The 27,377-nt window shown below is 40.9% G+C and overlaps 1 protein-coding gene across 1 annotated transcript in view; it reads left to right on the top strand.

The window, feature by feature from the left end:
• Positions 1-26,785, top strand: part of LOC118795494 (collagen alpha-1(XI) chain-like) — a 101,327-nt gene extending 74,542 nt beyond the window's left edge. Inside the window, exons 44-67 of the mRNA XM_036554018.1 lie at positions 311-364; positions 1,111-1,164; positions 2,926-3,033; positions 6,345-6,398; positions 7,090-7,143; positions 7,278-7,331; positions 9,419-9,472; positions 10,826-10,933; positions 12,682-12,735; positions 13,231-13,284; positions 14,710-14,763; positions 18,484-18,537; positions 20,057-20,164; positions 20,868-20,921; positions 21,027-21,080; positions 21,920-22,027; positions 22,360-22,413; positions 22,517-22,552; positions 22,663-22,716; positions 23,345-23,591; positions 24,077-24,189; positions 24,638-24,706; positions 25,567-25,800; positions 26,316-26,785. Of these exons, the coding sequence (XP_036409911.1) occupies positions 311-364; positions 1,111-1,164; positions 2,926-3,033; positions 6,345-6,398; positions 7,090-7,143; positions 7,278-7,331; positions 9,419-9,472; positions 10,826-10,933; positions 12,682-12,735; positions 13,231-13,284; positions 14,710-14,763; positions 18,484-18,537; positions 20,057-20,164; positions 20,868-20,921; positions 21,027-21,080; positions 21,920-22,027; positions 22,360-22,413; positions 22,517-22,552; positions 22,663-22,716; positions 23,345-23,591; positions 24,077-24,189; positions 24,638-24,706; positions 25,567-25,800; positions 26,316-26,462 (2,034 nt within the window). The 3' untranslated portion in view covers positions 26,463-26,785. The remainder of the gene's footprint in view (positions 1-310; positions 365-1,110; positions 1,165-2,925; positions 3,034-6,344; positions 6,399-7,089; positions 7,144-7,277; positions 7,332-9,418; positions 9,473-10,825; positions 10,934-12,681; positions 12,736-13,230; positions 13,285-14,709; positions 14,764-18,483; positions 18,538-20,056; positions 20,165-20,867; positions 20,922-21,026; positions 21,081-21,919; positions 22,028-22,359; positions 22,414-22,516; positions 22,553-22,662; positions 22,717-23,344; positions 23,592-24,076; positions 24,190-24,637; positions 24,707-25,566; positions 25,801-26,315) is intronic.
• The last annotated feature ends 592 nt before the right edge of the window (positions 26,786-27,377 follow it).

Below are 27,377 nucleotides of genomic sequence, written 5' to 3'. Positions count from 1 at the left end.
CACATCCTGGCTAATGTAAAATGAAATGTACTATAATGCATTTAGGACGTGCAGCATGCTTGCAACCGCTGGCGTTTTCGGCACCACATCTTTCCTGTCAATACCGCCGTGGATCAAACAAAGAAAGCAAGCCGTGAAATCAATTAATAGCAGACCTTGCCCTGAGGTGTTTGCGGCACGGTCAAAATTAGAATCCTCCTGGGTCGTGCTTATGGTGCGGCCGTGTTGAGGGTGTCCTTTTAAGGCTCTGAACGAGGGCTGGAATCTGTGTGTGAGTTGAAAACGTGTCCTTTTCATCTTTTCTTTCAAGGGAGAAGTTGGAGAGCCTGGTCAGAAAGGAAGCAAAGCTGACAAGGGTGAACAAGTGAGTTTCTTTTATGCCTTATTTGTATTTGGTAGCCGAAATCACGCAATCAGCCTGCCACGTGGTCCTCCTGAAGTGCTGTTTTTTCATTTTTTTTTTTTTTCCTAACATCTTAATGGCTTAAAAATAACCCTTTTCTTCGTGCCATGGAAAAACACTGTATCAAAAAATGAAGCATGGTGCTGTAACAGCAGAAAAGGCCGTTGACCTTTCTCTGATTCCTTTATTTTCCCCATGAGCCTCTTTCCATTGCGGTCACACACCATTGGTCACCTGCATTTAAATGACATTCAATCGGACAATCTTTCTCAGTACATCTTACATGACCAGTGCGTTACAGTTTCCATATCAGCAAATACAGTATTAGTCCTTGGTGCTCAGAGCAAGAGCTTTCAGTTAAAATGTGAAGACACTTGACATTCAAGCTGTGCACGCCCAACTCAGGGCACTGCGCACTCTTGGCAGTGGCCTGCCGGCTGATTTATTTATTTAGGAGGTTAATAGCAAATGGAAATGCAAGTCTTGCTGAACTGGCCTTTTTTTTCCTGCAGCGCAAACAATGGTTGTGTTCCTTCACCCTCAAGGCCATATTTTCTAAATAGCAATCCAGGGGTGGATGCATACAAGCTGCCTTTAGGCCAACTACGGTCGCCGAGCGGATTTTTGGCAGCCTCTTGGGACACCCCTCGTGTGCAGTGACAACTTTCCTCTTCCCTCACTCTGTCCCATCTTGTTGTCACCTCCAGGGTCCTCCAGGTCCAGCCGGTCTCCAGGGTCCCATTGGTGCCCCCGGGCCTGCGGTGAGTATCTGCCCGTATGCAAGACCACTTCCTGTGACCCCCCCAAAAATGTACAATGAGTCACAATAGCATCAGCAAATAAGATTTTTTTTTGCCTGGAGGATATCTACAGAGGCTACTGTATGTATGTACATAGGCATAGTACCCTTTGTATTTATTCATAAGTATTATGAAATTAGAACAAAAACCATTACAACAGGAAAATGTGTGTATCTGAACGTGTCTGCTATTTAGCATTGCACAGGGCAAAGCCATGTTCTTCAACAATAATGAATTCCATAGAGTGCAAGTCTATGGACCTTATATACTCTAGCTAGACTAAAAAAAAATATGCTGCTCAAGTAGCACCTAAAACCCAAGTGCACAAAAGCCATTGCATACAAGGCACCTAAAGTGGTTATAAAGTAGAAATCCAGAGAAAGTGTTGGATGTATGGAGCATGCATACATCAGCCCCTTTGAGCCCCATTGATTTGAGTTGTGCTCTGCAGCACCATACGAAACCCTCCTCCCCCACCATTCCCGTCACACCCCACCACCCAGCTCCACCGGGTCGTTTTCAAAGAGTTACTGACTTCTTCCAGGATTCTTCGAATGAATTCCAAGCTGCAATTAGATTACACATACAACGCATACGGTACACAACTGTACATGTTTTCAGAAGGAAAAACTTTTGCTTTACCTTGCTGTGTTTTCTTTCACAAAAATCAGCAAGTAATGAAAAAAACATAGCATTTTTGTCGCTAAGCAATGGGAAGAGAGCCTCAAGGCACTGTACATTTGCACTATTTTCACTGTCTTCAAATCATACACAGTCTGTTTCATCTGAGCCAGCACACAATCAGGAGCAAAGGAGGGAATGATAGGAAGTCTGAGGTGCTCTATGGTCCTTGTCTTGTTTGTGACACAGCACCACAGAGGTCTCCCATTGGTGGACTATTGACGTGAAACCCAGAACGAGATGAGCCTTGAATTTTTTTTTTCCTCAAAAATCAGCTGTCGCCCCAGGCAACGCTCCCCGGGGTGCAACCTTACCCCTCTCAGCTCTTTCATATGCAGATAATCCGATGCGCGTTTGAACTCAGAAAGCATGCTGCTTTTTGTCAGGGGCTCCCTGGCGCGTTGCTTTGCCTGTCAGGAACGGAGTCAGCAACTTCCAGCCTTCGAGTTTTGGGGGCAAAATAGCCTCGCTCAAGGCCTTCGGAGCAGGCATTGCGTTCGTTCTGCGGGGCGGGGCCAACGGAGTCAGGTGCAATCAGCAGGTGTCACATTTCGGCTGTCGATTTACTGGTTCGCTCTGCTTCATGAAGCACCTGCAGCTGCTCTCTGGGAAAATGGCATATGTTAGCGCAAGCGTTTCACCAGGCATGCTGAATATTAGTAAGCCAGCCTTCCCAAGTACCTTGATCTACTGTGCGTTTAACACATCCTGCCAAATCCTTTCATGGATGTTCACTCACAAGTTCTTACTGACTTAGCTCCAGACTCCAACTTTATTACTTTCCAACTCTGAGTAAATGTCCTGAATGTATTAAATGATAATGGTTAGGTAAACTGATTTATCTTTCTTGGCTCTTTATGGGCTTAAAACCTGTTATAAACAGCAGTGTTTTTTGGGTACATACTGCACCTGTCACTACAGAATCAGCAGGGTGGGGGGAGCTGGTGCTCCACATGAGTTTTGAAATGAGCCACATTACTGCATAGCCTCCTGTTACTATGCACTAAATCCTAGCTGGGTCATGTGACCTCTCTCCTCTAGGGAAGCGATGGAGAGCCAGGACCCCGCGGTCAGCAGGGCATGTTCGGCCAGAAGGGTGACGAAGGACCCCGAGGGTTCCCTGGTCCCCCAGGTCCAATCGGACTGCAGGTGAGTGCCATGTACACGTATTCAGGCATATGTGTGAACACATGCACATACACACACTGTAAACCACATACACACACCCACACTGGCATATGCATGAACACATATACACAAAATCTCATGGCATAGTCTCTTATCCAGAGTAGCTTACAAATCAGGGGTACACAAGTGCTGAAGTCATAGCAGTGACACCAAATACCACATAAGAACATCTGTCAATCTATCTCAAAGCAAAATGACCAGTGTTGTCATGAATACTGGAGTGCTAAAATAAATCTCAACAAGTGTAATGCATACCCTGCAGTTGTAAAGAATACCCAGCAGTCTGCAAAGCAGCATGCAGTCTGAAGAGGTATCAAAACAAGATTTTTTCGTACCTCCATTGAGGAAAGAAGACAGTCATACTGTTGTGGTATAGACGATCTGTAGAATGAAAGCAATGAAAAGATATACCTGTTCTTATAGATTTACTTACTGTACATGAGCCAAGCATTAACCTTAGCCCTGAGTAATGATTTAATAGAGTTGCTTTCTTTCCACTCTTACGCAATGTTTTTGATTTCACGAAAGCATAACGTTGTGTGCATAGGTTTGCTTAGATTTGTTGCTCAAAGTTATGGACAAAATACATTGTGTTTTTTTTTTCTGTCTGAATAGCACAGAGCACTTTGTAGCCAGTGAATGACATGATGTCTTGCGATATGGAACACGGGTGTAATATTCACAAATGGAACACAGAGATTAATCCATTACCTTCCAGAAAAATGCTTTGGATAACCTCTGGCTTCTCGTGTAGTCTTTCCATGTGGACTGAGGACTGACCTCCAAACTCTATCCACCGCTCAGTGGAATTTTCTTCGTACCGTATTATCATCTGCTAAAGTTATCGGTCACATCCTTATCACGTCATTATTTGTACATTTTTCCGGAGAAGAGATGGTGCCAGCGAAAATTACATAGCTGCCAGTTTGCCACTTAACTGCGAAACCGAAGGGCACAGAGGATGAAAGATAATGAGGAATTTCGCTAAGGGGCTGCTAGTGGCGGTGACAGGGCATCCGGTGACGCACGAGCGCTTTGAACCGCGGTCACGACGCGGTTGACTAATGAAGATGGCGAGAGGCGCAGGTGTACCACTCCATCTCATTGCCTGAAGGGGAGGGAAGGAGAGGAGGCATAACACTTAGCGCATCATTTTTGAGTGGAGTGGCCATTAATTTGGCCTTAACTCCTTTTTATAATGAAATTACACGGAGGACTCGCGGTCTACGCTAGACCGGATCCTTTAGTCATCTGCCGCCACTGACTTTTTAATTGGGCAGAAAGTACACTGCTACAGCTTTATTAATTGACTTGGCTAACCCCCTTCTTGAATCGGCAGATTGCCATTGGATACTTAGCATTCCTTGTAATTATTGTTCCAATTAATGGTCTTTTACAGAGCGGCATTAAGAGCCCTAATTCAATTTTCTACCCGTGCTGCTGTCCGTGTGCAGTGGTGCTGTAATTATGCTCGCTGGGGTGGAGGTACAGTATCTGAGGGGTTTTGTGAGGGGAGATTTTCCATTTCTCTGCTGCTCATATGCAGAATGGCAGAATTCAGGCAACAACTGGCAAGAAGCCAAAAGGTGTGTGTATATGCACATTATTTTTTGTGTGTGTCTGTTTCGGTGTGTGTCTGTAGGTGTCTGTTTGGGGATGTCTGTGTGGGGATGTATGTGTGTGCGTGTGTGCATGTGTGAGACTGCATGTGTGTATGTGTGATATGCGTGTGTGTGTGTGTGTGCGTGCGTGTGTGTATGTATGCCTGTGGGTGTCTGTTTGAGTTTGTGTGCGCGCATGTGTTTGTGGTGTGTGTATGCCTGTGGGTGTCTGTTTGGGTGTGTGCCCGTGCGTGTGTGTGTGGGTGTGTGTGTGTGTGTGTGTGTGGGTGTCTGAGTGGGTGTGTTTTTCCGTGTGTCTGTGCATCAGCACCTGTATCGGGTATTTCTCTACATTTAATAAAGCTGTGGCTGTTATATATCTCTCCCCATGCACCATATGGCTTGCCCTCCCATTCTCTTCAATTTTAGAGGAAGGTCTCTGCTGTCTTTCGGTGACTCAGTCTTGATCAGTTTATTTCAGTTTTCTATGGCCAGTTTGTTCTGGCCTTTATATTTTGTTGCAGAATAATTTCATGGCCTCATCCATTTTTATTTGATGTACTGCTAAAAAGAAAACTGTTTTTCCTTCCGTAATGTTCCTGTGCAATAATACAGGATGTCATAACCAAGCATATATTTTAGTGTTCCTGAATCACTTTTTTCATCACCACTTGTTGACTTACAATTTATGAAATCATTCAAAAAAATAGAAAATAGAAACTAGTGCAGGAGCAAGTTAGGACCATTCCAATGAATACATTTAGTGAATTCCTTTTGCAGTGATAAAGGTTTAACAAGTGACCTAGCAACTAATTACAGCTAAGAGAAAATAATATTGGATGACCGATCTTAGGTCAGCAGTTCACAATGGATCCATTGTCACGGATGTATTCAAACTGTTTTAGTCATGCACAATTAACTAAAACAAATAACTTTCCCATCAGCTTTGATAATTATTTTCTTTCTTTTTCATTTTGATTTCACAGTTTTTTTTCCTTTTCCGATCTCATTTGAATACAGTAATTGTGCACACAAAGCTTTGCTAATGCTAATTGCCTCAGTGCAGTGTTTGATTAATTATGTTTCTGTGTACTTGAGGCCCAAACATTTTTAAATGAGCTTTAAATCCACAGTATGCTTTTGTGCACATTCTCCAAAGTGTGTGTTTATACATAATCACAAAGATATTTTTTTGTTTTTTAAATAGGTATAAACAAATGTTCAGGTATCAATTTGTAATTACAGATGGTTCATAATCAAACTACAGATGTTTTATAATCAAAGTGTGTTTTGAATTACCACAACTCTGCTTTGATATACATTTTAATATGCTTGTAACTCCAAATGCACGCACACGCACACGCACATGCACATGCACACACACACGCACTTTATTATTACTGTATATGTCTCATTTATACCACAATTTTCAGAAATCGGATTATCAATTCATTTCTTTCAAGATATCTCCACTATTAACTATATATTCCTCTACAAATCCAACAACCGTCAATGTCAAAGGCAGGTTTTTCAATTATTGGCACTGATTGCAGATAAAAGATCAATTAATGACATTTTCTTCCCCTGATATGTGCTGATATGTGCCAACGCTGCTCGTGAGCATGTCTTCAATGAAGCGAATCTAATTGAGCACTTCCTGTTTCCTCTAAGGGTCTGCCTGGGCCACCAGGCGAGAAAGGCGAGAACGGAGATGTTGGCCCGATGGTGAGTCACCCTTTCTGTCTGGGATTGACAGAATGATTTCTGTTCTTCCCAAACCTCTAGCATACCGACCATGTTTTACACAGTGTTCACATCATGTACTTAACAGCTAAGGTAATGTTGCCATTAGCCATCATGTAACCAGTTACCTAGGATCTTTATTGAGCATTTTTTTTTCTCAGATTTCCTTTCAATGAGGGTTAGTAAAAATGTTTTTTTTTTTTTTTTTGCGTAATCAGGTGCACAAACGTATATACTTGTTTCAGCACATCTCATACTTTTCTCACACTGTGTTCTTTGCCTGATTATGTCAAATTCAAGCTTTTGATAAGCCCTGTTTAATAGGACAGCATGGTTACTTTTGCCTGGTCCTTCTCACCTATATGCATGTTACTTAGAATCATATCCATTCTTTCGTATCCTTGTGTAGCAATATCATTACATTTTGTCCATGTCATGTTTAAATGTTGTTGCCAAATTTACAGTCAATAGAGGAGTTTCCTTTACAAAAAGTTAAGTCACCAATTGGTCACCAATCCTGCTATTCTGTAATGAAGACATCAGTAGTTTATAGTATGTTAAAAATAGATGGAAAAGCTATGTGCTTCCATGATGTTCTTGGTATGCATAGAACCATCAGGGAATTTAAAGGTGCATTTATTCTTCGGTACCTGAATCCTTTGTCACTCCACAGGGTCCACCCGGTCCCCCTGGCCCAAGAGGTCCTCAGGGTCCCAGCGGTGCTGATGTAAGTACATTAGCCACATTTACACTCCTCAGGACTGTCTCCTTTTCTGTTTTTTTTTTTTTTTTACAGGTGTACCAGTGTTATTTTCCTGTGATGAACTGTAATGACTGCCGTGCTGTTGTGTTTTCTGACAGGGTGCGCCAGGTCCTCCTGGAGGCGTGGGTGCAATGGGAGGAGTGGGAGAAAAGGTGAGAGTCCGCTGCTTAGGAGTCTGCTGTTTAGGAACATTCCAGTAATATACCACACCCATGCCAGCACATGAACCATTCATACTGACAGACGTCCGTGTGTACTGGCATTATGGTGTAGGACATAGTGACTAGTTTTGTAGCTACCTATGTAATTGTATACCAGATCCCCTCATTTTGGGAAATTTACAAGGATTACATTTATACACAGCCATTCATACAGCTGGGCGATTAGTGAAGCAGTTTAGATTAAGTGCCTTGCTCCCGCGTGCAACGGCTGTGCCCCATCTGGGAAGTGAGTCTGCAACCTGCTGGTTGCAAGCCCAGTTCTGCCGTGCAGACTGCTCATTACACCTGGCAGCCTGAAACTGATGTGGAATCCCAGGCGCTGTTAATGTGTAATTCACTATGTTTCCATGGCCAGTCTCAGTTTTTTTTAGCCATTTGGCAGCCTTCCATACACCATCATATTGTGATTAGCAGTAGCAGTGCATCTGCAAAATAAAGTTAAGGTTACAATCACGTTGATCATCTGAAAGCCATATTTCCTGAGCATGTTTGTTGATAGTAGCTCTAGCATCATTACACAATTAGAGCTACAGGATTAATCTGGAATACACGTTGACCCTGAAGATAAACTGTTTTCATTAGCTAGTGTGGAGATGACAGCAAGTAACAAAAAATCAAATAAGCCAAGAGAAGGAGCCGAGAAATCAAAATATTCAGCCCTTCCCAAAAAACAATTAATGCCCAAAACAAAAAGACCTCGAGTCACTTTGTGAGTTTGCTCAAAGACAGATTTTTTGTTCCATTCAGAGTAGAACACTCAAAATTAACATGAAAATCCTGAGATGCACAGTAATCAGAGACTAGGAGACCCCAGAAAAATACTTTGATTGATTACTTTCCACTTCCTTCAGGGCTGCATCATTCCTGCATGCATATTGGTAAAAAATATATATACAAAAGTAAAAAATAATAAAAAAAAATCATCATAGGTGCTGATTTTCAGCAAGGCTTCAAGGTTAGACTCTGGAAGTAAAAAAAAAATCATACATTACTTTTGATGGAATATTTTTTTATCACTACATACAGCAATGGCAGTGGGGAAGATGTACTTTACTTTTGTAATGTTGCGTGTAATGAAACCAAAACAGAGGGAAATTGACCCATTTCATCTAGCCAGTGAAAAGGAGTAAATGTGTGTGGGAAGTAAATTGGCAATAGCCGTGTGCGTCTCCTTGAACATCCTAACCAGGTCTCTCTGAATGATGTCGTGTTTCATATCATCCTCACCTCTCAGTTCCTTGTTTGTTTGCTCCTGAGCTACCAGGTTGCAGTGGTTGCAGTGGCCTTAATTAGTCACGCACTGAGGTCATTGTCATAGTCAGTCTACTCAGGTTTGACATGCTGAGGTGGTCATTGACCTGATTACTTAGCTAATTATAGCCGCCCCCACCCCCCACGCCCAATTTATTGTTTTACTTTCAATCCAATTGATGCTGGCATGTGGACGTTAGCTACTCTCTGCTAATGCCCCTTGACATCTGCTTAAACGCAGTTTTCTGTGTCCACAAGATGTGGTGTATTGTTTTAGTTCTTGTTGCAGGACAGTTCACGGAATCATGAGCAATTCGCTCCAAGAAGTTGTGTTGCTTAGGTTTTAAGGACAAATCTATGCTCAGTTCTATAGTTTTTTTTTTTTCCTTTTTTCCATTTATGATTTGTTGTTTCAACAGAGTTAATGTAAACCGTGGTGAAATGTTTTATGTAATACCATAATTTGAAAGCATCTGTTCTTCATAACAACATAACAACAGTAATTGTAACTGAATAGGCATTGTAAGCGTACAGTTGTATTTGATTGCTTTACCTCAGATGATACTGTTAAATTTCAAAATCCTGTTCAAATCATTTAAGATTAGAGGTTGTCCTTTGTACTTGTTTTATTTATTTTTTTTGTTTTTATTGATCTTCCCATGATGACTTAAGTAAGGAAAAATGGGTTTTTATTAAGTCACTGGCCTCAGGTTAGATCCCATGAAGCTGAGTTACCATGATGAAGTGACCAATGTGATCTCCCACAGGGTGAAAACGGTGAAGCTGGAAACCCAGGACCACCTGGAGAGCCTGGCACTGGAGTGAGTGTTACCTTGCTGATGTCGTTAATGTGTCTGTTTGTCCTTGTGTGTGTGTGTGTGTATGCGTGTGTGTGTGCGAATGCTTTGCAGAACATATTAAAATGCTCCTGTGAACCTCCCGTGTTAATGGGCCAAGCTCCACCACAGCAGGAGAACCTCAGAACTGCTGTTTATGGCCCTGTGCCCACAAACAGCCACCAGATTTGGAACCTTTTAAAGGGCCATCACTCCAGACTTTTACTGCATAACACCTGACACAGTGCCCAGGAAACCTTTTAAAAGAGGACTTTGTAGCATCTGTGTTTTGAGACAAGCATACTTCACCCAGCCAGGTAGCATTTTGCGTGCTCCGCGAGAGAGGAGACATTATTATCAATATTTACACATATTGCGCGGAGGCCTATACATCGCGTAATTCACCGTGACATTGTCATTAATCTTGTTTTGTTGAACGGCCCCCTTGTGTAGCCGGCTCGGCGTCGCCACGGCTCCCCGGTTATTCTTAAACCTGTCTGTCACGTCTTATTGATGTGGTGTCTGCCTCATTTGTATCGTTTAAATTGACTGATGGACGTGTGGAGCCGGGACTATTGATTGAAAAGCAGCCGCTCTGCCATTGACTGGAAGAGCATTGTCTTAATGGTAGTGCCGGCATCCCGTCTTAGACACTGTATTTATTCTGCCTCGTCTACCACAGAAGATCCGCAACACAGAGACACGGCCAAAGTAGATTGTGTACTACAAGTGTGTGTACATCCTCACAAAAAAGGGCTTCATGCATACAGCAATGCAAGGTCTGTGCATGTAGCGTTTTTCGTATTCGTAATTCAGAAGCAACATTTGCAAAAGTAGGTCTACCGTTAAAATTATTGGCATCAAAATTGAGTGCGGTTATACTAATGCAGTTCTAGCCACAGTGTCTGACACATACTGAGCAAGTGCTATTACAAAGTGAAACCACCCAATTTTTCCTTTTTTTTTGCGTGATTTGGCCTGTGATTTAGTTTGTGTTTTTTCATCTTGCTCTCTGAGGAGAATGAGTTCACCTGTAGGTGATAAAATGCAAAAGGTCATTATCAGGAATTTTCCTTGCGCATATGGCCATATGAACATTGTGTAATTAAAATATCTTGAATTTTAATTTTCAAGATGGAGTTTTACCTTGGGTGTTTGAGGTAGAATATCTGCCTAAACAGTATAACATTACCATTCAATCCAGGAATTCTAGCCAGGTGTTACAATTGCATGGCTCTACTTAAAGCTTTTTCGTGAAGTAGAGCATGGAATGTCCCGTTATCAAATATAAGAAAAGTGCTGATCATAAAGTGCTGATGGTGTGGTTTTCCTTTGCAGGGACCCAAAGGGGAACGTGGAGAGAAGGGAGAGGCAGGTCCACCTGGGGCTGCTGGCCCCCCTGGAGCCAAGGGACCCCCTGGAGACGATGGCCCCAAGGGCAACCCTGTAAGTCACCCCAGACATGCCTCTGTTCAAACGCTCTGCTCTTTGGGGTGAGGGAGGGGTTGGGCTAAATTATCCACTTACATGTAAGTGTGACTTCAGTAGGGCTGGGAGGTATATCGACTTTTTAAGGTATATTGATATATTTTCAAATGGTATATAGCATGGGACAATACCGTTTTTATAGATATAGTTTGATGTTGTGTTACATAACCCGTTTCTTCCGTAAAGCCGTGCCAGTGTTTGCATCTCTCCTCTCTCACGCTCTCTGCGCACCCGCCCCCGCTCTCCCTCTGCGTCTGTGCGCAAACCCAGTGTTCTGTCGATTTGTCCTACCTTTTCGAAATGTCCTACCGTAGCGTAGATTGATAGTCATATGTATCAATCTTTGCTACCCTATTGGGAAATACTACCACAAGTAGGTTGTGCTACCTTAGAAGCCAAAAAAGTCGGTAATTCTTTTTCATCAGAAAATGGTTCTAAGCTAGTTACATTATTGCATTCATTAATTCACCCAACAGCAATTTCGAAAATTCTGTCAAGTAAATTTGAATAATAATAATACTAATAATAATAATAATAAGAATAATACTTACAATTTATCCATTACATAAACTGTATGTATTTTGACAGTCTAGTTTACATGCTGGCATTCTAGTTTGTCCATCAACACACTCCAATCAATACCAGCGTAAAACTTTAAGTAGCATGTACTGATATTCTAAATCTTATCAGAAAGGATTACCAGGGTATAACTCTAGAATGTTCTGATAGTCTGAATTACCTTATCAGAAAGTGCTACCAACGTAAATCTACAGGTAGTTTATTTCCATAGTCTGAAATACCTTATCAGAAAATGCTACCAACATAAATCTACAGGTAGCATATTTCGATAGCCTGAAATACCTTATCAGAAAGTGCTACCAACATAATCCTGTTTTTATTTAATATAGGTTGTTTATTTTATATATTTTTTCATTTACATGTTGATATATTGTGCAGCTGTATATTTTCAAACAGGGTAGGCCTATTGTTATTTTTGTTCTGTGTACATTTTTATTGTTATTTGTACAGCTGTGTGTTTTGTTAAGCAGGAGAGGAAAACCTGTGATTGTACTCTATTTTAATCAGTCTGTTATTGTTTCTGAAAACAACTGAAGGGACATTCTCAGAGATAGGCCTATTTTTATTTAATATAGGCTGTTGATTTTATATAATTTTCATTTACATGTTTTGCAGCTGTATATTTTCAAAGGAAGCAATCCCTGTCTTTGCATTTTATTTTGATCACAGTCTGTTTTAATAAAAGTGCTTGTGACATCTCACATGTGGCTTTGACTTACAACTTAACATTTGGCCCACTTCCTAGAAAATACCGAGATACTGTATATATTGTGTATTGCCATTCATCCTAAAAATAGAGAGATACATATCGCCCAGCCCTACTTCATGGGGGGGAACTTGAAAGATACCCAAACCCCTAAATGGTTATGATCCTCTGGTTTTAAGAAATTATGCTATATAACGCATTTAGTAACTTGGTGACCTCCTGAATGTGGACATTGCTGTTTAGGAATTTGAAAAGAAGGAAATAATCTCATGAGTGAATAATGCTGAAATATTATTGAACAAGGTTGTCATATGAAAACCTCAGTTTGGCCTGCTTTGAATAAAGCAGGGTCTGTTTAGCCAAGGACATTACCACTGTCAAACATTTAATTATGTTTCTGATCTTACCTCTTCCTATCTAGGGACCTGTCGGATTCCCTGGAGACCCTGGTCCTCCTGGTGAGCCCGGCGTTGCTGTAAGTACAATAAATAAACTTTAAGGTATCAACCCACATGCTGTCTCATGGTTGTTAGAGGAATATAATTATGTGCTTGCTCACTTTTGGAACAGTATCTAAGTGGTCTATGAGATGAAAATAAATCTACTACAGTCATCTACTGAACAGTACTGTAAGAGGAAGATATCCTTGCACCTTCAGTAAACTGGCATTCTTATTGCCCACATGATGTAGACATGGGCTGAATTTAAAATGTGATAACTTGCTAACATGCTATCTTTAGGAGACATGTATGGAATGAGGTAGAAAGGTTGATTAAAACAATAAATGGACCACTGATTATGGGACCAGTTTGCAGAAAATGAGTTGGCTGTGAGCTACTGTAGCGGCAGTGTTTTCATCGCATCACTGTGAGAGAGACCTGTGTCTCGGGCATTGCAGGCTGAGACGGAGGACAGAGATGGTGGGTCACTGAATGATTTCACACTCATCGTTTCTTAATTACTATTCCAGGGAATCGATGGATCTGCAGGAGATAAGGGAGAAGATGGTGAATCCGGTCAGCCTGTAAGTTTATTTTTGTTAGTACCTACGTAAAGTATAAAACAATAACTGCATGCAGTCATTGCACAGCATAATTACAGTAAGTAACCTATTATGGTTACTTTATGCTTACTGCTGCAAATGTATATGGAACATAAATGCACTAATATGATAAACTGAAATGTTCATAGTTTGTGACCAATTCATATGTGAATACATTTGATTCTTTTTTTGGTTCATAGTATATTATTAACAGATATTAAACTCAGACAACACAGTGGCAGCTCCTAGTTAGAGAATATATTACATTTCGGTCGAATAACTTGAATATAATTTAAACTTGCTGGCATAGCACAAAATTCAATATCTTTAATATCATAACAATGATTTGTAGCCTTTTGCCTCAAAATCAGATATACTGAGAATATAGGCTATAGAGAGTAATTAAAATAAAGCACTTTTTAATGGTTTGAGGAAGGTAGATTTAAAATGGGCATTTCTCATTACTGATTAACAGTGGTAAGTTTCAATATCCACCCATCTTACAGCTGAATAGTTTTGTGCATTTCTATCCATCTTAGTGGTTTTTATGTTCATCTTAATGTGTTTTGGCTGGCATCCATTATCATTTAGCTTATCTGAAAAAGGAGCTACAAAAGAACACAGTTTGTGTTGTTTCACAGGTTTATCTCCACAGTTCAGACACCCAATTTAACCTCACAAACAGTGCTGGTGTACATTCAGGGCTAGTGGCATAACTTGGCCGACAGGGCTCGTAACCGAAAGGTTGCCGGTTCAATCCCCGCTGGGACACTGCTGCTGTACCCTTGGGCAAGGTACTTAACCCACAGTTGCCTCAGTAAATATCCAGCTGTATAAATGGATAACATTGTAAAGAACTGTAACCTATGTAAGTTGCTTTGGATAAAAGCCAAATGAATAAATGTAAATGTAAGCTCCTTTTGTCCCCTATTTGGAAGTACATACTGCAGTGATAATGGATACAGAGAATAGGTCTGCCTGTAATTTTAATGTATTGCTAAATGCAGGTAGAACCTTGTTTCTATGTTTTTGAAAGAAGTTATAGTTCCACGCAGAGTCAAGTAGCTCCACTTCAAGAAACAGTGCTGTGTGACTGGAGTAAAATACAGTTTTATGTAAAGCATTTCAGACATGCCTATGTGGTACATTATCCCACCAAGGCAATGTTTGTTGTGTCAATCTGAAACACATGTTACAGCCAATGTTAGCATTTTTACAGCTGCATTATACGTCAACGCATACACACAACACAGTGCATTAGCAGCCTTGCTAATGTTTCTGTCGTTTGAGGCTGCTATGACATGCACTCCACTATCTTGCTGTTCAGATGATTATAGTCAGGCCAGGGGGCAACTGTCTGAAAATTGGATCATCTCCCCCAGAGCTCACAACTCTCTGCTGTTTCAGGGTCCGCCTGGTCCGTCTGGTGAAGCCGGCCCTCCAGGACCTCCAGGAAAGAGAGTGAGTACCTGTGTCATTACTCTGCGCAGGAAGTGACATCAGAGGAGTGTTGTTACAAGATATAACTGAGGTATCAGTCACAGTGTTCAAAATTGAAAATGACTTGTCACAATTTCTTCAATTTCGTAAGAGATAATGGGAAGGATCAGATGAGAGCAGCCAAGATGTTTTCAAGTCAACATTCATTCGTTTGGGGTACAGTATTCTGGAAAATAAGGGTAACATAATTTGCCATTTTCTCCACTTGACAAAAACATTATATCTGAAAAAAGTGCAGTGGAAATAACACTTGTAACCATGGAGAATTGGGAGGATTGTATTAGTCTGAGAGAGCAGGAAATTAGTCGTTTAGTGATCTTTATAGCAATTGTTGCATGCGGTGTTCTTACATCTCCGTAACAAATTATATGAATGCAATACCTGACAATGTTTCACAAATGCAGTTGCTCATCACTCATGTTCCGGAATTTTCTGGGAACCAATACATTGTAAACGTTTTTCTTTTCCCCAAGTTAAAAAGCAAGAACATGATAATACATTAAATTTATCATCAGGGTGAAAATGGATTTAGGACAGTGATGAAGCATATCTCCAAAGCGCTAAGTGGCAGTCCCATGAGATGCTGCATACACAATTATGGAAACTCAGTGGCGAGAGTTCAGTTGAAATACTCAGGACTGTGACAAACAGCTCAGTACAAAGCTAGAGCATCAAGACTATGGTGTGTGTGAATTCATCAATTGAGACATTGTCTAAATTAGCATGACTTGTGAGTTCAAACACATTACCAGACCATTTTGGGCAGTTATTTCTGTTTGAAAAAGTTTTACAATTAGATGTCCCAACGCACTGTTGGTGTCTCGTAGTGTGAAATCTAAACACTTAAGTGGAACTTATCCATTTCTGCACACTGAAATCTGTTCAACCTGCATCATACATAATGTATAATGATTGTGTATTTTTTTTATAGATATATATTTTTTCTTTATTTCATACAATTAATTGTGTAACACAGAGGCGTGATAACTGATAACTGTCTCATTATAGCAGAGATTGAAAATGGCAGCAGAGATTTAAGAGGGTCATTGTGCTGAATGGCTGGTAAATGGAAATAAAAATATATCAAAAGTTCAGCGAGAAAGCAATTTAGTGCTGATATTAAATCCATATGTGAAATTGAAAATGTGCTGAAAAGACAAATTCTCCTCCAAACGTATTTGGGTAGAGCACTCAGGATGATATATGAAGATCATTTCTTAATAGAATATTGATCTTAGCTGATTGAAACACGGAAAAGTCAAAATTGTGGCATAATGCAATATATATATATATATATATATATATATATATATATATATATATAGCTGTGGGCAGTATTACATGTTTTGACTGGTCTACCTTGAAGCTAGAACTTTTTATTTCACAGTTGAGTTAGCAGTAAATTATTTAACCGCTGAAGTCAAATGAAAGCTTAGGGTAATATGGAAAAAGACAGCTTTTAAAAATGAATAGGTGTTAGTCCATCACATGTTAATTCAGGGATTTTGCCATTCTCTCTCTTTCTCAGTCATACACATACACACACACTCTGTCTGTCACACAACACATACACAGATACACACAAGCGCCCCCTCTCCCCCTATTTTAAATTGTACAGCAATCAATTAGAGAACATTTATATCCTTACATCTCCTTCTTCTTGGATTTACATGGTCTTAGTGACAAAAAGCTATTCCTTCTATGCCTGTTTTCCAGAACGGCAATCTGTTCAACAAGAGACAAGACAATATACAAGCTGGGTCAAGGATATATTCAGTTATTATGTATATATTCAGTATTATGCTGTCAGTACTAATGATGTCAGTATCTTTACCCTTCAAAACATATTAACCTGTGTTGCACTTGTATTCCCAACCTTGAGGACCCAACTGCCCACACAATGATAGTGACAGATATTTTTATTAATTAGGAATGTTTTGCACTTTGAAATCTATGAAATGACACAAAAATGTATGATCACATATTATATGATTTAGATCACTTCATTGATTTTTTCTTATTTGCAATTCATGCATTTTTTTTTTTGATAAATGTCAAGGCAATATTATAATGCGTTGAACTGTTCCGCAGCAACAAACATTAAAAGGTATAAGTGAGAGCAATGTGGAGGGAGCAATTTTGGCTCTCTGAAACATGTGGCATTTACGTGATGAATATTAAAGGTATTGTATCAGCTGGTCCAACCACTAATGTCACATAGAACATATTAGTGAAGCTGCTTTTTCATCATTCACTGGTTTAAACCCTGCAAATGATAGATTGATGATTTCTGTGAGTCTCAGGGAATTCACTGCCCTGAATTCATAATGCACACATAAGGACTAGCCATGCCTTAGAAGCAAAGAGTTTTGCTACCTCAGCATTTAGCCCACAGCTATTTGAAATGAAGCCGAAACCCCTCACGAGCTCAGAATACCGAAGGCGTCTGGCGCATGCCTTATTCATTTGTCTGTTTTCTTGTCTCAGTAGTTCTAAGCGTATTTATTACTTTATTTTTTTCCCTGTCACTTGGCAGCAGTTATTTTGTTAGCTACGTGAAAAGAACTGCTTGATAAGTAGTTGTTCTTAAGACGACGTGCCCCTAAAAAGGTGTTTTCGGCCAATTATGAGGGGGGCCTGCTGTCTGATCCTTGTGAAATCAGAAAGCTGGCTGGCCTTTCACACTGCTCTGTTCCATCTCCTTGCCTGACGCGCCGGTGTTTTTTTGATGCAGAGGCTCCTCAACGAGTTGAAAGAGTTCTTTTAGGCTCGAGAGGTTTCGATTGGGAGAACCAATGACCTGGAAACCTCAAAATAATTGGAGGGCCATTAGCACCGTCTAGTCCAGAAAGCCGTGGTGTTGCTTTGTTCTGAGCGCACTAGAGGGTGTGAATTCTGTATCAAAACACAGCCAACTGGAATCACATATATACTTTGCAGCGGTGATGATCGTTTGAGGTTTTCATTTCAGCGGTGATGATCGCTTGAGGTTATTTGGAATCAGAGAAAATGTTCTCCTTGTGATGATGACCGCAAAGTTATCTGTCCAGACAGAACAAACTGTTGATTTCTGTGATATCTATAACTCTTTTGTGTTTTGAATTAATTGTACAACATTAGCACCCTCGTGTCTACTACTCTGACTTTTTAGGCCTATAGCCTACACACACACATAAAAAAAAAACAACAAGCTTCGGATTCAGTTTGTATGGATGCATCACCATTGAAAACACATCCATGTACACTGCACCAAAGGCTATAGTACAGAGGGCATAGATTTCTACCTAATGACCAAATGTATAACCCCCTACCCCCCACCTCTATTCACTTTTAAGCCATACATAAGCCATTGTGAGAGCCATTAGATTGTCAGTGAACCTAAAATGGCACCCAGCATGCATACAAGTCTATACCCACTGGTAATTCCCATGACAGCTAATTGCTATTCAGTCCTAGCAGCATGGGGAGAATAGTGGCCAATCATGCCTCTGGTGTTCACTTGCGGTTTATTCCGCTAGCTCGAATGTACGACATTAACCTAATGTGGTTATTGTCATTCCTCATGATGCGTGTTGCCCCCGAATGCAAAATGCTTGTATGCATGCTCTTCCATGCAATGGTTCCAAGGACCCGTGGGGACTGCTGCAAGTTTTGAGCTGTGTGCTGTTTCGTTTTGTCCAGGGACCCCCAGGCGCTGCTGGTGCTGAAGGCAGGCAAGGAGAAAAAGGAGCCAAGGTAAGACATTGTCTAATCACTGTCTGTCTACAAGACAAATGACAGATTTGTGCTTTTCCTTCTGCCAAAATACTTAATGTGCTAGAGAAGATTTCATTCATTAAGCTCAGTAATTGTTAGATGGAAAGGTATGAATGTGCACCCTTTTTCATCAATAATGCATTTCCATGTTCCAAAAACTCCACCAGTCTGTTTGATGCTCAGGCGCATATAAAATCAGCAGTGGAGCTTAGCCTGCAGGTATTTCTGTGTTGACATTTGTTTAATGCCTTTGTCTCTGTTCGCTGAATTCAAAGCACGTAGGCTTTTTTCCAGGCGCCAAAACAAACAGAAAGCTTAAAATGGAAACAGCACCAAACCCACCCTACCTAAATTATTTTTGACCACGTTTGGATTGCCTTGGAAGAGCCTCAAATTGAGTCTGTAGTGGTAGATGTCCTTATCTGGAATGACTGAAGAAACGTCTGATCGGCTGTGAGTGTATTCGTGTTGAAAATAGCTGGCCAAGGCGACTGCAACCTGCTGTAGTCCCCAGGGACCTGCCGTTTCCCAGCAGTCCTTTCTTGCAGTGGTAAAATCTCTTTTAAAAAAGTGTCAATTTTAGATGAGGCAGTGTTGCTGCAGCATATTATTGTCTCACTTAGATCATCTTAATGGTACAAAGTCTCCAGTGAGAAAGGTTTCGATTCAGATGAATGAATCCGACTTCCAAAGAACTTAGAGCAAAGTGTTGGCATAATTAAATGTCAAGACAATTTTATCACATGCGCAAGTTATTTCATTCAAATTGACATAAAATCCATGGCAATTCTGAACTTCACCACTGGTCTCATGAGACGAGGCACAATAGACAGTTTTGGTCTCATATGTCTCAAAACCTTTTCTCATAAGTTTTCTAGTGATACTGTTTAGCCAAGCCATACACAAAACCAAAATTTGAAAAGTCCCAGTCACTAATACAGATTTGTGTACCCATCACTTTAGTGATGATGTTGGGAAGAGAATGTTGTTACAGTGACACAGTGGCTTATGCAGGCATATTGCTTATGGTACTCTTTTTGTCCCATGGGAAGATCAATGGATCACAGTGGCCAGTAAGATTTGGATTTGGACCCAGTTCCCAAACCAAATCTTGCCTGTGACAGTTCAAGACAGTCACAACTTGAATATTATCTGTACAAACCAGAATTATGTGCCAGGGATTACCTGGTCTTTGCAGATCCATACATTGGTCCACTGGTGCTGACAAATAAACAGTCAATTAGAGTAGGAACTACCAAGGGATGCAGTACGCTTTGAACCACAGCGGGCAGTTACACATTAGGCAGAAAGTCATATAGGGCCTCCTGCAGTTGCAAAATGCAGGGAGCCCAGTTGTCTATAAAGTAACTACTCGTGTGGAAAGTCAGTGAGACCTCTGTTTCTTTTGGTTTGGAAGACCTATGAGAGTTCTGTTTCTTTTGGTATGGAAGACCTATGAGAGCTCTGTATTGTTTTGTAATTGAATTCCTAACCACAGGGTGAAGCTGGAGCTGAGGGTCCACCAGGCAAAACCGGGCCAGTTGGCCCCCAGGGCCCCTCAGGAAAGCCCGGTCCGGAGGGTCTTCGTGGAATCCCTGGCCCCGTTGTAAGTTAACAAATCTATTTGCTACATGTTTTTACTAACATTCATACAGTACATAATTTGTACAATAATTTGATAAAAAAGTTAATGTATAGCCTTTCACAACATATTGGTAAGTTTATACCACTGTATATGTTCAAGAGAGAATGCATTTCCTTGTATATTCAAAATTCCATATCTATGTTTTGGGGATTTTGACAGAGGTTTCTGTCAGTATTACTCAATGTAAATCTTCAAATTAACACCGTTGATGTGTCCTTACATTACAATATGAAAATATGATTATGCACTGCACTTTTGTTTTTGTAAAAGGACAAATAGGTTGTATGTTCATGTCCTTAAACAGACATGCTGTGTCCTGTGCATCAAAAAGTATTTGTTTTATTAATGTTTGCATGTATGTATTAGGTATGTATTTCACATCAACAAGCAGTGAAATTATCTGTCATTACACCGTAACTAAATCATCAAGCCAGAGAGTGTCATATCCCACTTGATCCCACTGGGAAAATAGAAACACATTATTTTATACCTGGTCAGCATATTTAAGGGGTAAGGCTTAATAAAAGTTAAAATCCCTTAAGCCAAATGTATCTTGAAAAGCATATTCACATCAATTTGTCATTGATTTATCAATGAAAGCATATAACTCTTTCATAAGGATGCCCAAAAGCAATACATTATAAAATGGAATGGATCTTTTCAGGGTGAACAAGGACTGCCTGGTGCTTCTGGACAAGATGGCCCCCCTGGACCCATGGTAAGAGAAGAGACAATCTCATACAGACCCCCTGAAGACATGCTGTTTAGACACCCTGATTTCTCAGTCTGCTTTTTTTTTTTTTTTTTTTTTTTTTATATTTAGGGCCCCCCTGGTCTTCCTGGCTTGAAGGGTGATCCTGGCTCCAAGGGTGAAAAGGTAAGACCACATATTTTAGGATTAGTGTGTTTTTGTTTCTGTTATTTTCTGTGGGTCTGTAGTCTTCCATATGGGCTGAGTACAAACCAATGCCCTGCTGCAGTGATGCTGTGCAAGACACTGTCTTTTGGATGACACCATAAAGTGCGATGCTGACTCAACCATACCTCACCCAGGTGGACAGTATACATTGGTCTGTCACTGTAAAGCACTTTGAATTCCCTGCAAAGGGTAACACGCACAAAAATGCAATTTGTTCATTCAAAGATGGCAGAGGGATGCCACAAGTACCATCTATAATACATGTGAGAGCAGATTGTCTATCAGGCCAGCGATGGTGTCATTTTCAACTCTTAGTGGTATGGCTAAGGACAGTCCATGTGACGCAACGGGGTTATCTTGAGGTAAACTGGTACAGCACCAGATGGGGATGACATTAAACAATAGGATTTTTTGCAATCATTCATTACTTTAGTATATAATACTTCGGTGGTATGGTTTGTGATAAAATGTTCTGTAACAGATCTTTGTTGCAGGTAGCTCATGTCCTCTGAGGTCAACTTTGATGGGTATTAAATGCATCATTATTATTTTTTGTTAATATGCATTTTGCTTAACTTAACTACGTTTATATATGTTATAGTTACACAAAGCTTATCACAGCATGTCGGAACATGACTGTACCAATATGTGTGTTTGACCTCACTTCCAGAGTTCTAAGTCAATGTGCCCATCCTACCCACTAATAATGTTATTGTTAGTAATATGCATCTTGTTGTTGTTATTTATTATTATTGATATATGATTACCATCTCTGTTTCTGTGTCTGTGTCCTCCAGGGTCACCCAGGTCTAATCGGTCTAATTGGGCCACCTGGTGAACAGGGAGAGAAGGGAGACCGAGGTTTGCCTGGTCAACAGGGTTCTGCAGGTGCCAAGGGTGATGCTGTAAGTGACGGATTAAATGTCCTCGACATTGAACGCAAACACTTTTGTCCTAGCAGTTAAAGGAAGAATGTTCTGTCACCACAAGATAATGTATGACTGCTTTTTGGACACAATGACATCCAAAAACATTCAGGTGTAAGAATTCTACTGTAAGGATCTATTGTCTTTCCTTTCTATGTTCTGCTATATCTCTGCCAAAACCTTGGATCTCTCCCACTTCCATTTAATATGCAAATCCTGTGGGAGACTTGAGTTGACCTTGGAGTTGCCATGAAGACCCAGCCCTGTCTGATGTCTCACCAATATCTCACTGATGTCTTCTCTGTTCACAGGGCATTGGTGGAGCTTCTGGCCCTCTCGGTCCACCTGGTCCTCCAGGTCTGCCTGTAAGTTTACCATAATTGTTGTTCGCTACAGTTTTTCACCTCTGTGATAAAACATTATCATTGCAACCATGCTCATTCATCACTGTCTCTTTCCTTTCTTTAGGGTCCTCAAGGTCCCAAGGGCTCTAAGGGTTCATCTGTGAGTTCGCTTTGGATTTTTTGATATTGGGGGCATCCCCGAATGATCACGCTGTGTTTTATTGCACCAGCACCATTCTGAACTAATGACGTATTTCCATGCCTTCACAGGGTCCTGCTGGTCAGAAGGGAGACACAGGAATGATCGGGCCACCTGGTCCACCCGTAAGTGACCCTTTTAATCACTGTTTCAAAGCCAAGGTGGAGTCTTAGGCAAGGAAAGTCATCCAGGGAAAAAAGTATCTTCTGCATCCGTTGACCACACCCTTATACTTACGTACACATTTATGCAGCAGCCGTTAAACATATTTCCCACTGCTGTGCTGTGTGCTTTTATCTTTCCACACACTGATATTGCTGCTGTATGTTGTAGTCACTCCAGCCTGCAACTGCTTTTTTACATAGGAATGACAGCTTTTCAGTCTCAACCATTGTTCTTGACTTGCAGGTGGACAGACTTTCTGGGTATTTTGCTTGGTATCAGTCATCATAAATACATTAGTAACACAAGTTATACCTGACTGGAGCCAGGACGTTGTTTGGACTGAACACTGAATGATGTAGCCTGGTACATCCTATATACAGTATATACCACAGGGGCATTCAGTGGAGTTCATACTACCGTAACCCATGATAGTTGTCAAGGTCACCTAGCAGTCCATTTATTGCTAAGCTATTATTTCCTCTTAACTTCATCAATGTCAGCCATTGACAGTCAGACATACAGGGGTGATCACAGAACCATGTGAAAGCACAAGAGGTTTATTGTTGATCATTTGCTCCTCCCTTGAAGGGTCCACCCGGTGACATCATCCAGCCCCTGCCCATCCAGTCTCCTAAGAAGACCCGCCGCTCACCCGACGCCCAGGCCGACGAAGCCGGAACCATGACGGACTATGGCGAGGGCATGGAGGACATCTTCGGGTCACTTAACAACCTCAAGCAGGACATTGAACGCCTGAAGTTCCCCGTGGGCTCGCAGAATAACCCGGCCAGAACCTGCAAAGACCTCCAGCTCAGTCAGCCCGATTTCCCCGATGGTGAGTGAGCTCTGAACTGGGCCAGTGATCCATGAGATAGATCGATTGCTCTGATCATGGTCTGGGGGGGGGGGGGGGGGGCAGGGGTGGTACCTTAATTTTTGCTGATCATGGCCAGTAAGGACAACTGGGGGAAATGCCAGAGATGTAATCACTCAGTGATGTAACCCCTGGCCACTGGCTGATTTGAACCTTTTGCTCGCCATAGCAAAACACTCATTGTTTTGTGTTTCAAATCTGTGATTAAGTGATAGCACCATTCATTATGGGGTTAAAATGGCTTTTTCACTTTTGTTCAGTTACATTTTTAGTAAAAGTATCTAAAGCACTGTATTTGAAAACATCTAACATCTGACCTATTACTGTTGTGTTTTCTCTTTAAATTAAGCTTTCCTAGTTTGCCTGATTAATGGTTCATAGTGTATGTCTATGTCATTTCATTGAATGGACTTCATTTTAAACTAAAATATGGGTTTTATGTTCAGGTGAATACTGGATTGATCCAAACCAGGGCTGTTCAGGAGACTCGTTCAAAGTGTTCTGCAATTTCACAGCGGGTGGAGAGACCTGCATCTACCCAGATAAGAAGTCCACTGGAGTAAGTGACATTTATTTCATGCCATTGGATTTAAGGACAAGGAAATGGAAAATTTCTGTAAATATTTCTTACCAGGAATGCTGAGCATTGGAAAACCCTTTTGTTTTCATTACTTTGATGGAAGTTAGTTTACCCATATTGAGCTATTATTAATTTATTAGATTACACATTTTCAATTTCTACCATTAAACTGCATAATGTTTAACATTTGGTAAATTCATGTTGATATCTAATCAGAAACAGATGTTGGCATTCAAGTGGTGTAAATTTTACATCGCTAATATGATTTTATGTACTGTTCGTGTTAGCCGCCTACTGCATATTGGCTGTCCTATAAAGTTAGGACCAATAGACTGTCTCCCATATTTTTCAAAAGCATTAACAGTGGATGAAAGGGAACGCGCCCTTTGTGTGGCCATTCATCTCTGTCATTTGTTTGCCACAATAGGTCAGAATATCTTCCTGGCCGAAGGAGGCCCCGGGATCATGGTTCAGCGAATTCAAACGTGGTAAAATAGTAAGTGGACTTCAGGCTTTCTTCTCTCCGCTACCCCCCTACTAAGTCTCCCCGGTTGTTCCGCCCAATGCACAGCTAAAACGTCTCTGCGGCCGCTAATCAGCCGCAGCGGGCCACCTTTTTTTATCAATCTCTAAGTACCTCTCTGAGGCGGGCGGGACGGAAATAGCAGCACGGAGCGGCAGTGGAACGTGGCCCAGTGCGGCGCAGGAGGTGAACCGAGGCTGCCGGCCCCGGCGAGAACTGAACGTTCACCGGCTCTCGCCGCGTTGGCCACACTCACAGTGCTGTTCTTTTTATATCCCGCTCGGCAGATGCTGGAAAGTAACGGGATTTATTAAGTATTGTACTGCATTTGTGAGTCTGGGGCATAAACTGTGTGTTCACCCTTCATACTTTGCTGTTTGATTCCTGACCACCTTTACAAGAAAGAGCAATGTGTGTTGACATGCATTGTATATACCTAATACATACAGTTTGTAAAAACTATATGTTATTATCACTGTTCTATTGTACTATTTTATGGATATTATAGGATACATTGCAACATTGTGAAATATTTTACCTTTTATATATAAACTCTTTAAACTTTGAAAAACTGTGTAAGTTATATAGTGACATTTATATATATGTTGGGGTATGTTGTAAGATGACACTTATAGCATCTCTTTTTTGCATATTTTAAAAATGTACAGAATAAATTGTTCCTGTAGTTCTTCATATATGTACATTTAAACTGCATCGTAGTTTAGGGATGTAAGACATTCAGCCAGTTAAAATGAATGGCATAGCTTCCTCTCCATTCAGTTTATGGAGTTTGAACTTGCTCCCATGTATGTTGTTGTCCTCGCCTCCCACAGCTCTCATATGTGGATGTTGAGGAGAATACCATCAACATGGTCCAGATGACGTTCCTCAAACTGCTGAGCGCTTCAGCCAGACAGAACTTCACCTACATCTGCCACCAGTCGGTGGCCTGGCACGATGCCAGGACGGACAGCTACGACAAAGCGCTGCGGTTCCTGGGATCCAACGATGAGGAGATGTCCTACGACAACAACCCCTACATCAACGCCCTCTCAGACGGCTGCGCGGTGCGTACGCTTCCCTGAGCTCTGAACGCTGGCCTCGCTGAGGCTGTGCTTAAAATACACACACAACTCCATATATGTGCATCGATGTGTATAATTGCATAATTGTGTGCAGCTGATCTCATTACAATTCCACCAATTGACTTCCTCCTGATACGTACATACTCCAGTTAAAGTGCACAATGTCGAAACAGTTCCAAGCATATGCAATCATTAAGAGTCAATTGCATATCATAAGTAGAACAATCAATATTTCCTGCAGTGAATGTAGACAGCCAAACAAGTTATTCCAATGAAGTGGGGACAACTGTTTGGAACTGAATCAAGATGTTGAATAATTTGGTATCTATGTAATTAAAATTGAATGGGACAATATTAATTATAGCTGGTTGCTTGCTCGAACCTATTATGAGCCCCAGAGTAACAAGTTTGTTATCTCTGATGGGGGAAAGGTGCAAAGGGCTATTTGTTGACTTGTCCCAACTGAAGCCATTTTTTTTTTTATTTCTTTCTTGCAGTCAAGGCAGGGCTACGGAAAGACTGTAATGGAGATCAACACTCCGAAAATCGACCAGGTGCCAATCATCGACGTGATGTTGAATGACTTTGGGGATCCGAACCAGAGATTTGGGTTCGAGGTCGGACCTGTCTGTTTCCTCGGGTAGATGCAGTGGAGACAGCGGGATCATCGAGCAAGCCGAGAACGCGGTACCCACCCCTGACCCTCCTCTCGCCACATGCAAGTTTCGAATAAGAACAGAGTGGAGAGTATGTCTTGCCGTGTATGTACGTGCTATCTAGAAAATACTCGTTGCCCTTGTAGGGCCAGAATCACATGACTTAAACCTGTTATGGAAGCCTGTAAAGGACAATTTTAACGATGGCGTGGCAGAGAGAGGGGCGCGGGCAACAACACATGGCGGTCACCAGATCAGTGGGAATAACCACCCCATTTTGGAGTCTCCAGGTGCTGCACGAGAAAGTTACAACGGTGCTTGTTCTGAACACAAACTCTGAGGTGCTAAATAAGGTGTTATTTTGATAAACTGTAATTATTTTTTGTACAATACTGTGATAACTGAATCCACTTTCAAAACTTGCATGAGTTTCAGAATTGCATCTGGCTTTCATTCTGTTTTTATATATTATATATATATATATATATATATATATATATATATATATATATATATATATATATATTTACTTATTAGTGTGTATTTTACATACTAGTATATATTAGTATATATGGAGTGTGTATTTATATACACTAATAAGTAAATAATTATGTTGTTAATGAATACTGTGTACCTGTTATTAAGCAAATAAAATGAGCATTTTCATTCAAACCATTCCTAATTTCTAATTATAATACACTCCCCCTTGTATATATTGACCACCTAAACAGCTTTGGATTATTTGCAATGGCCTTCATGACTTCACATGGCACAACAGACAAATGTACTCTGGCACGGTCCAATCAGATTGTTTCACAAAAGTGTCATGCGCTTGTTTTAAGCAATCAAGGCATTCATTCTTGCTTTACTTTATTTTGAGCTCCAGCTAACATGTAACATTCT

The sequence above is a fragment of the Megalops cyprinoides genome, chromosome 20, assembly GCF_013368585.1.
Source record: "Megalops cyprinoides isolate fMegCyp1 chromosome 20, fMegCyp1.pri, whole genome shotgun sequence".
Classification (NCBI taxonomy): Eukaryota; Metazoa; Chordata; class Actinopteri; order Elopiformes; family Megalopidae; genus Megalops; species Megalops cyprinoides.
Note: the sequence above shows the minus strand (reverse complement) of the source record. Positions and strands in the feature narration are given on the sequence as shown.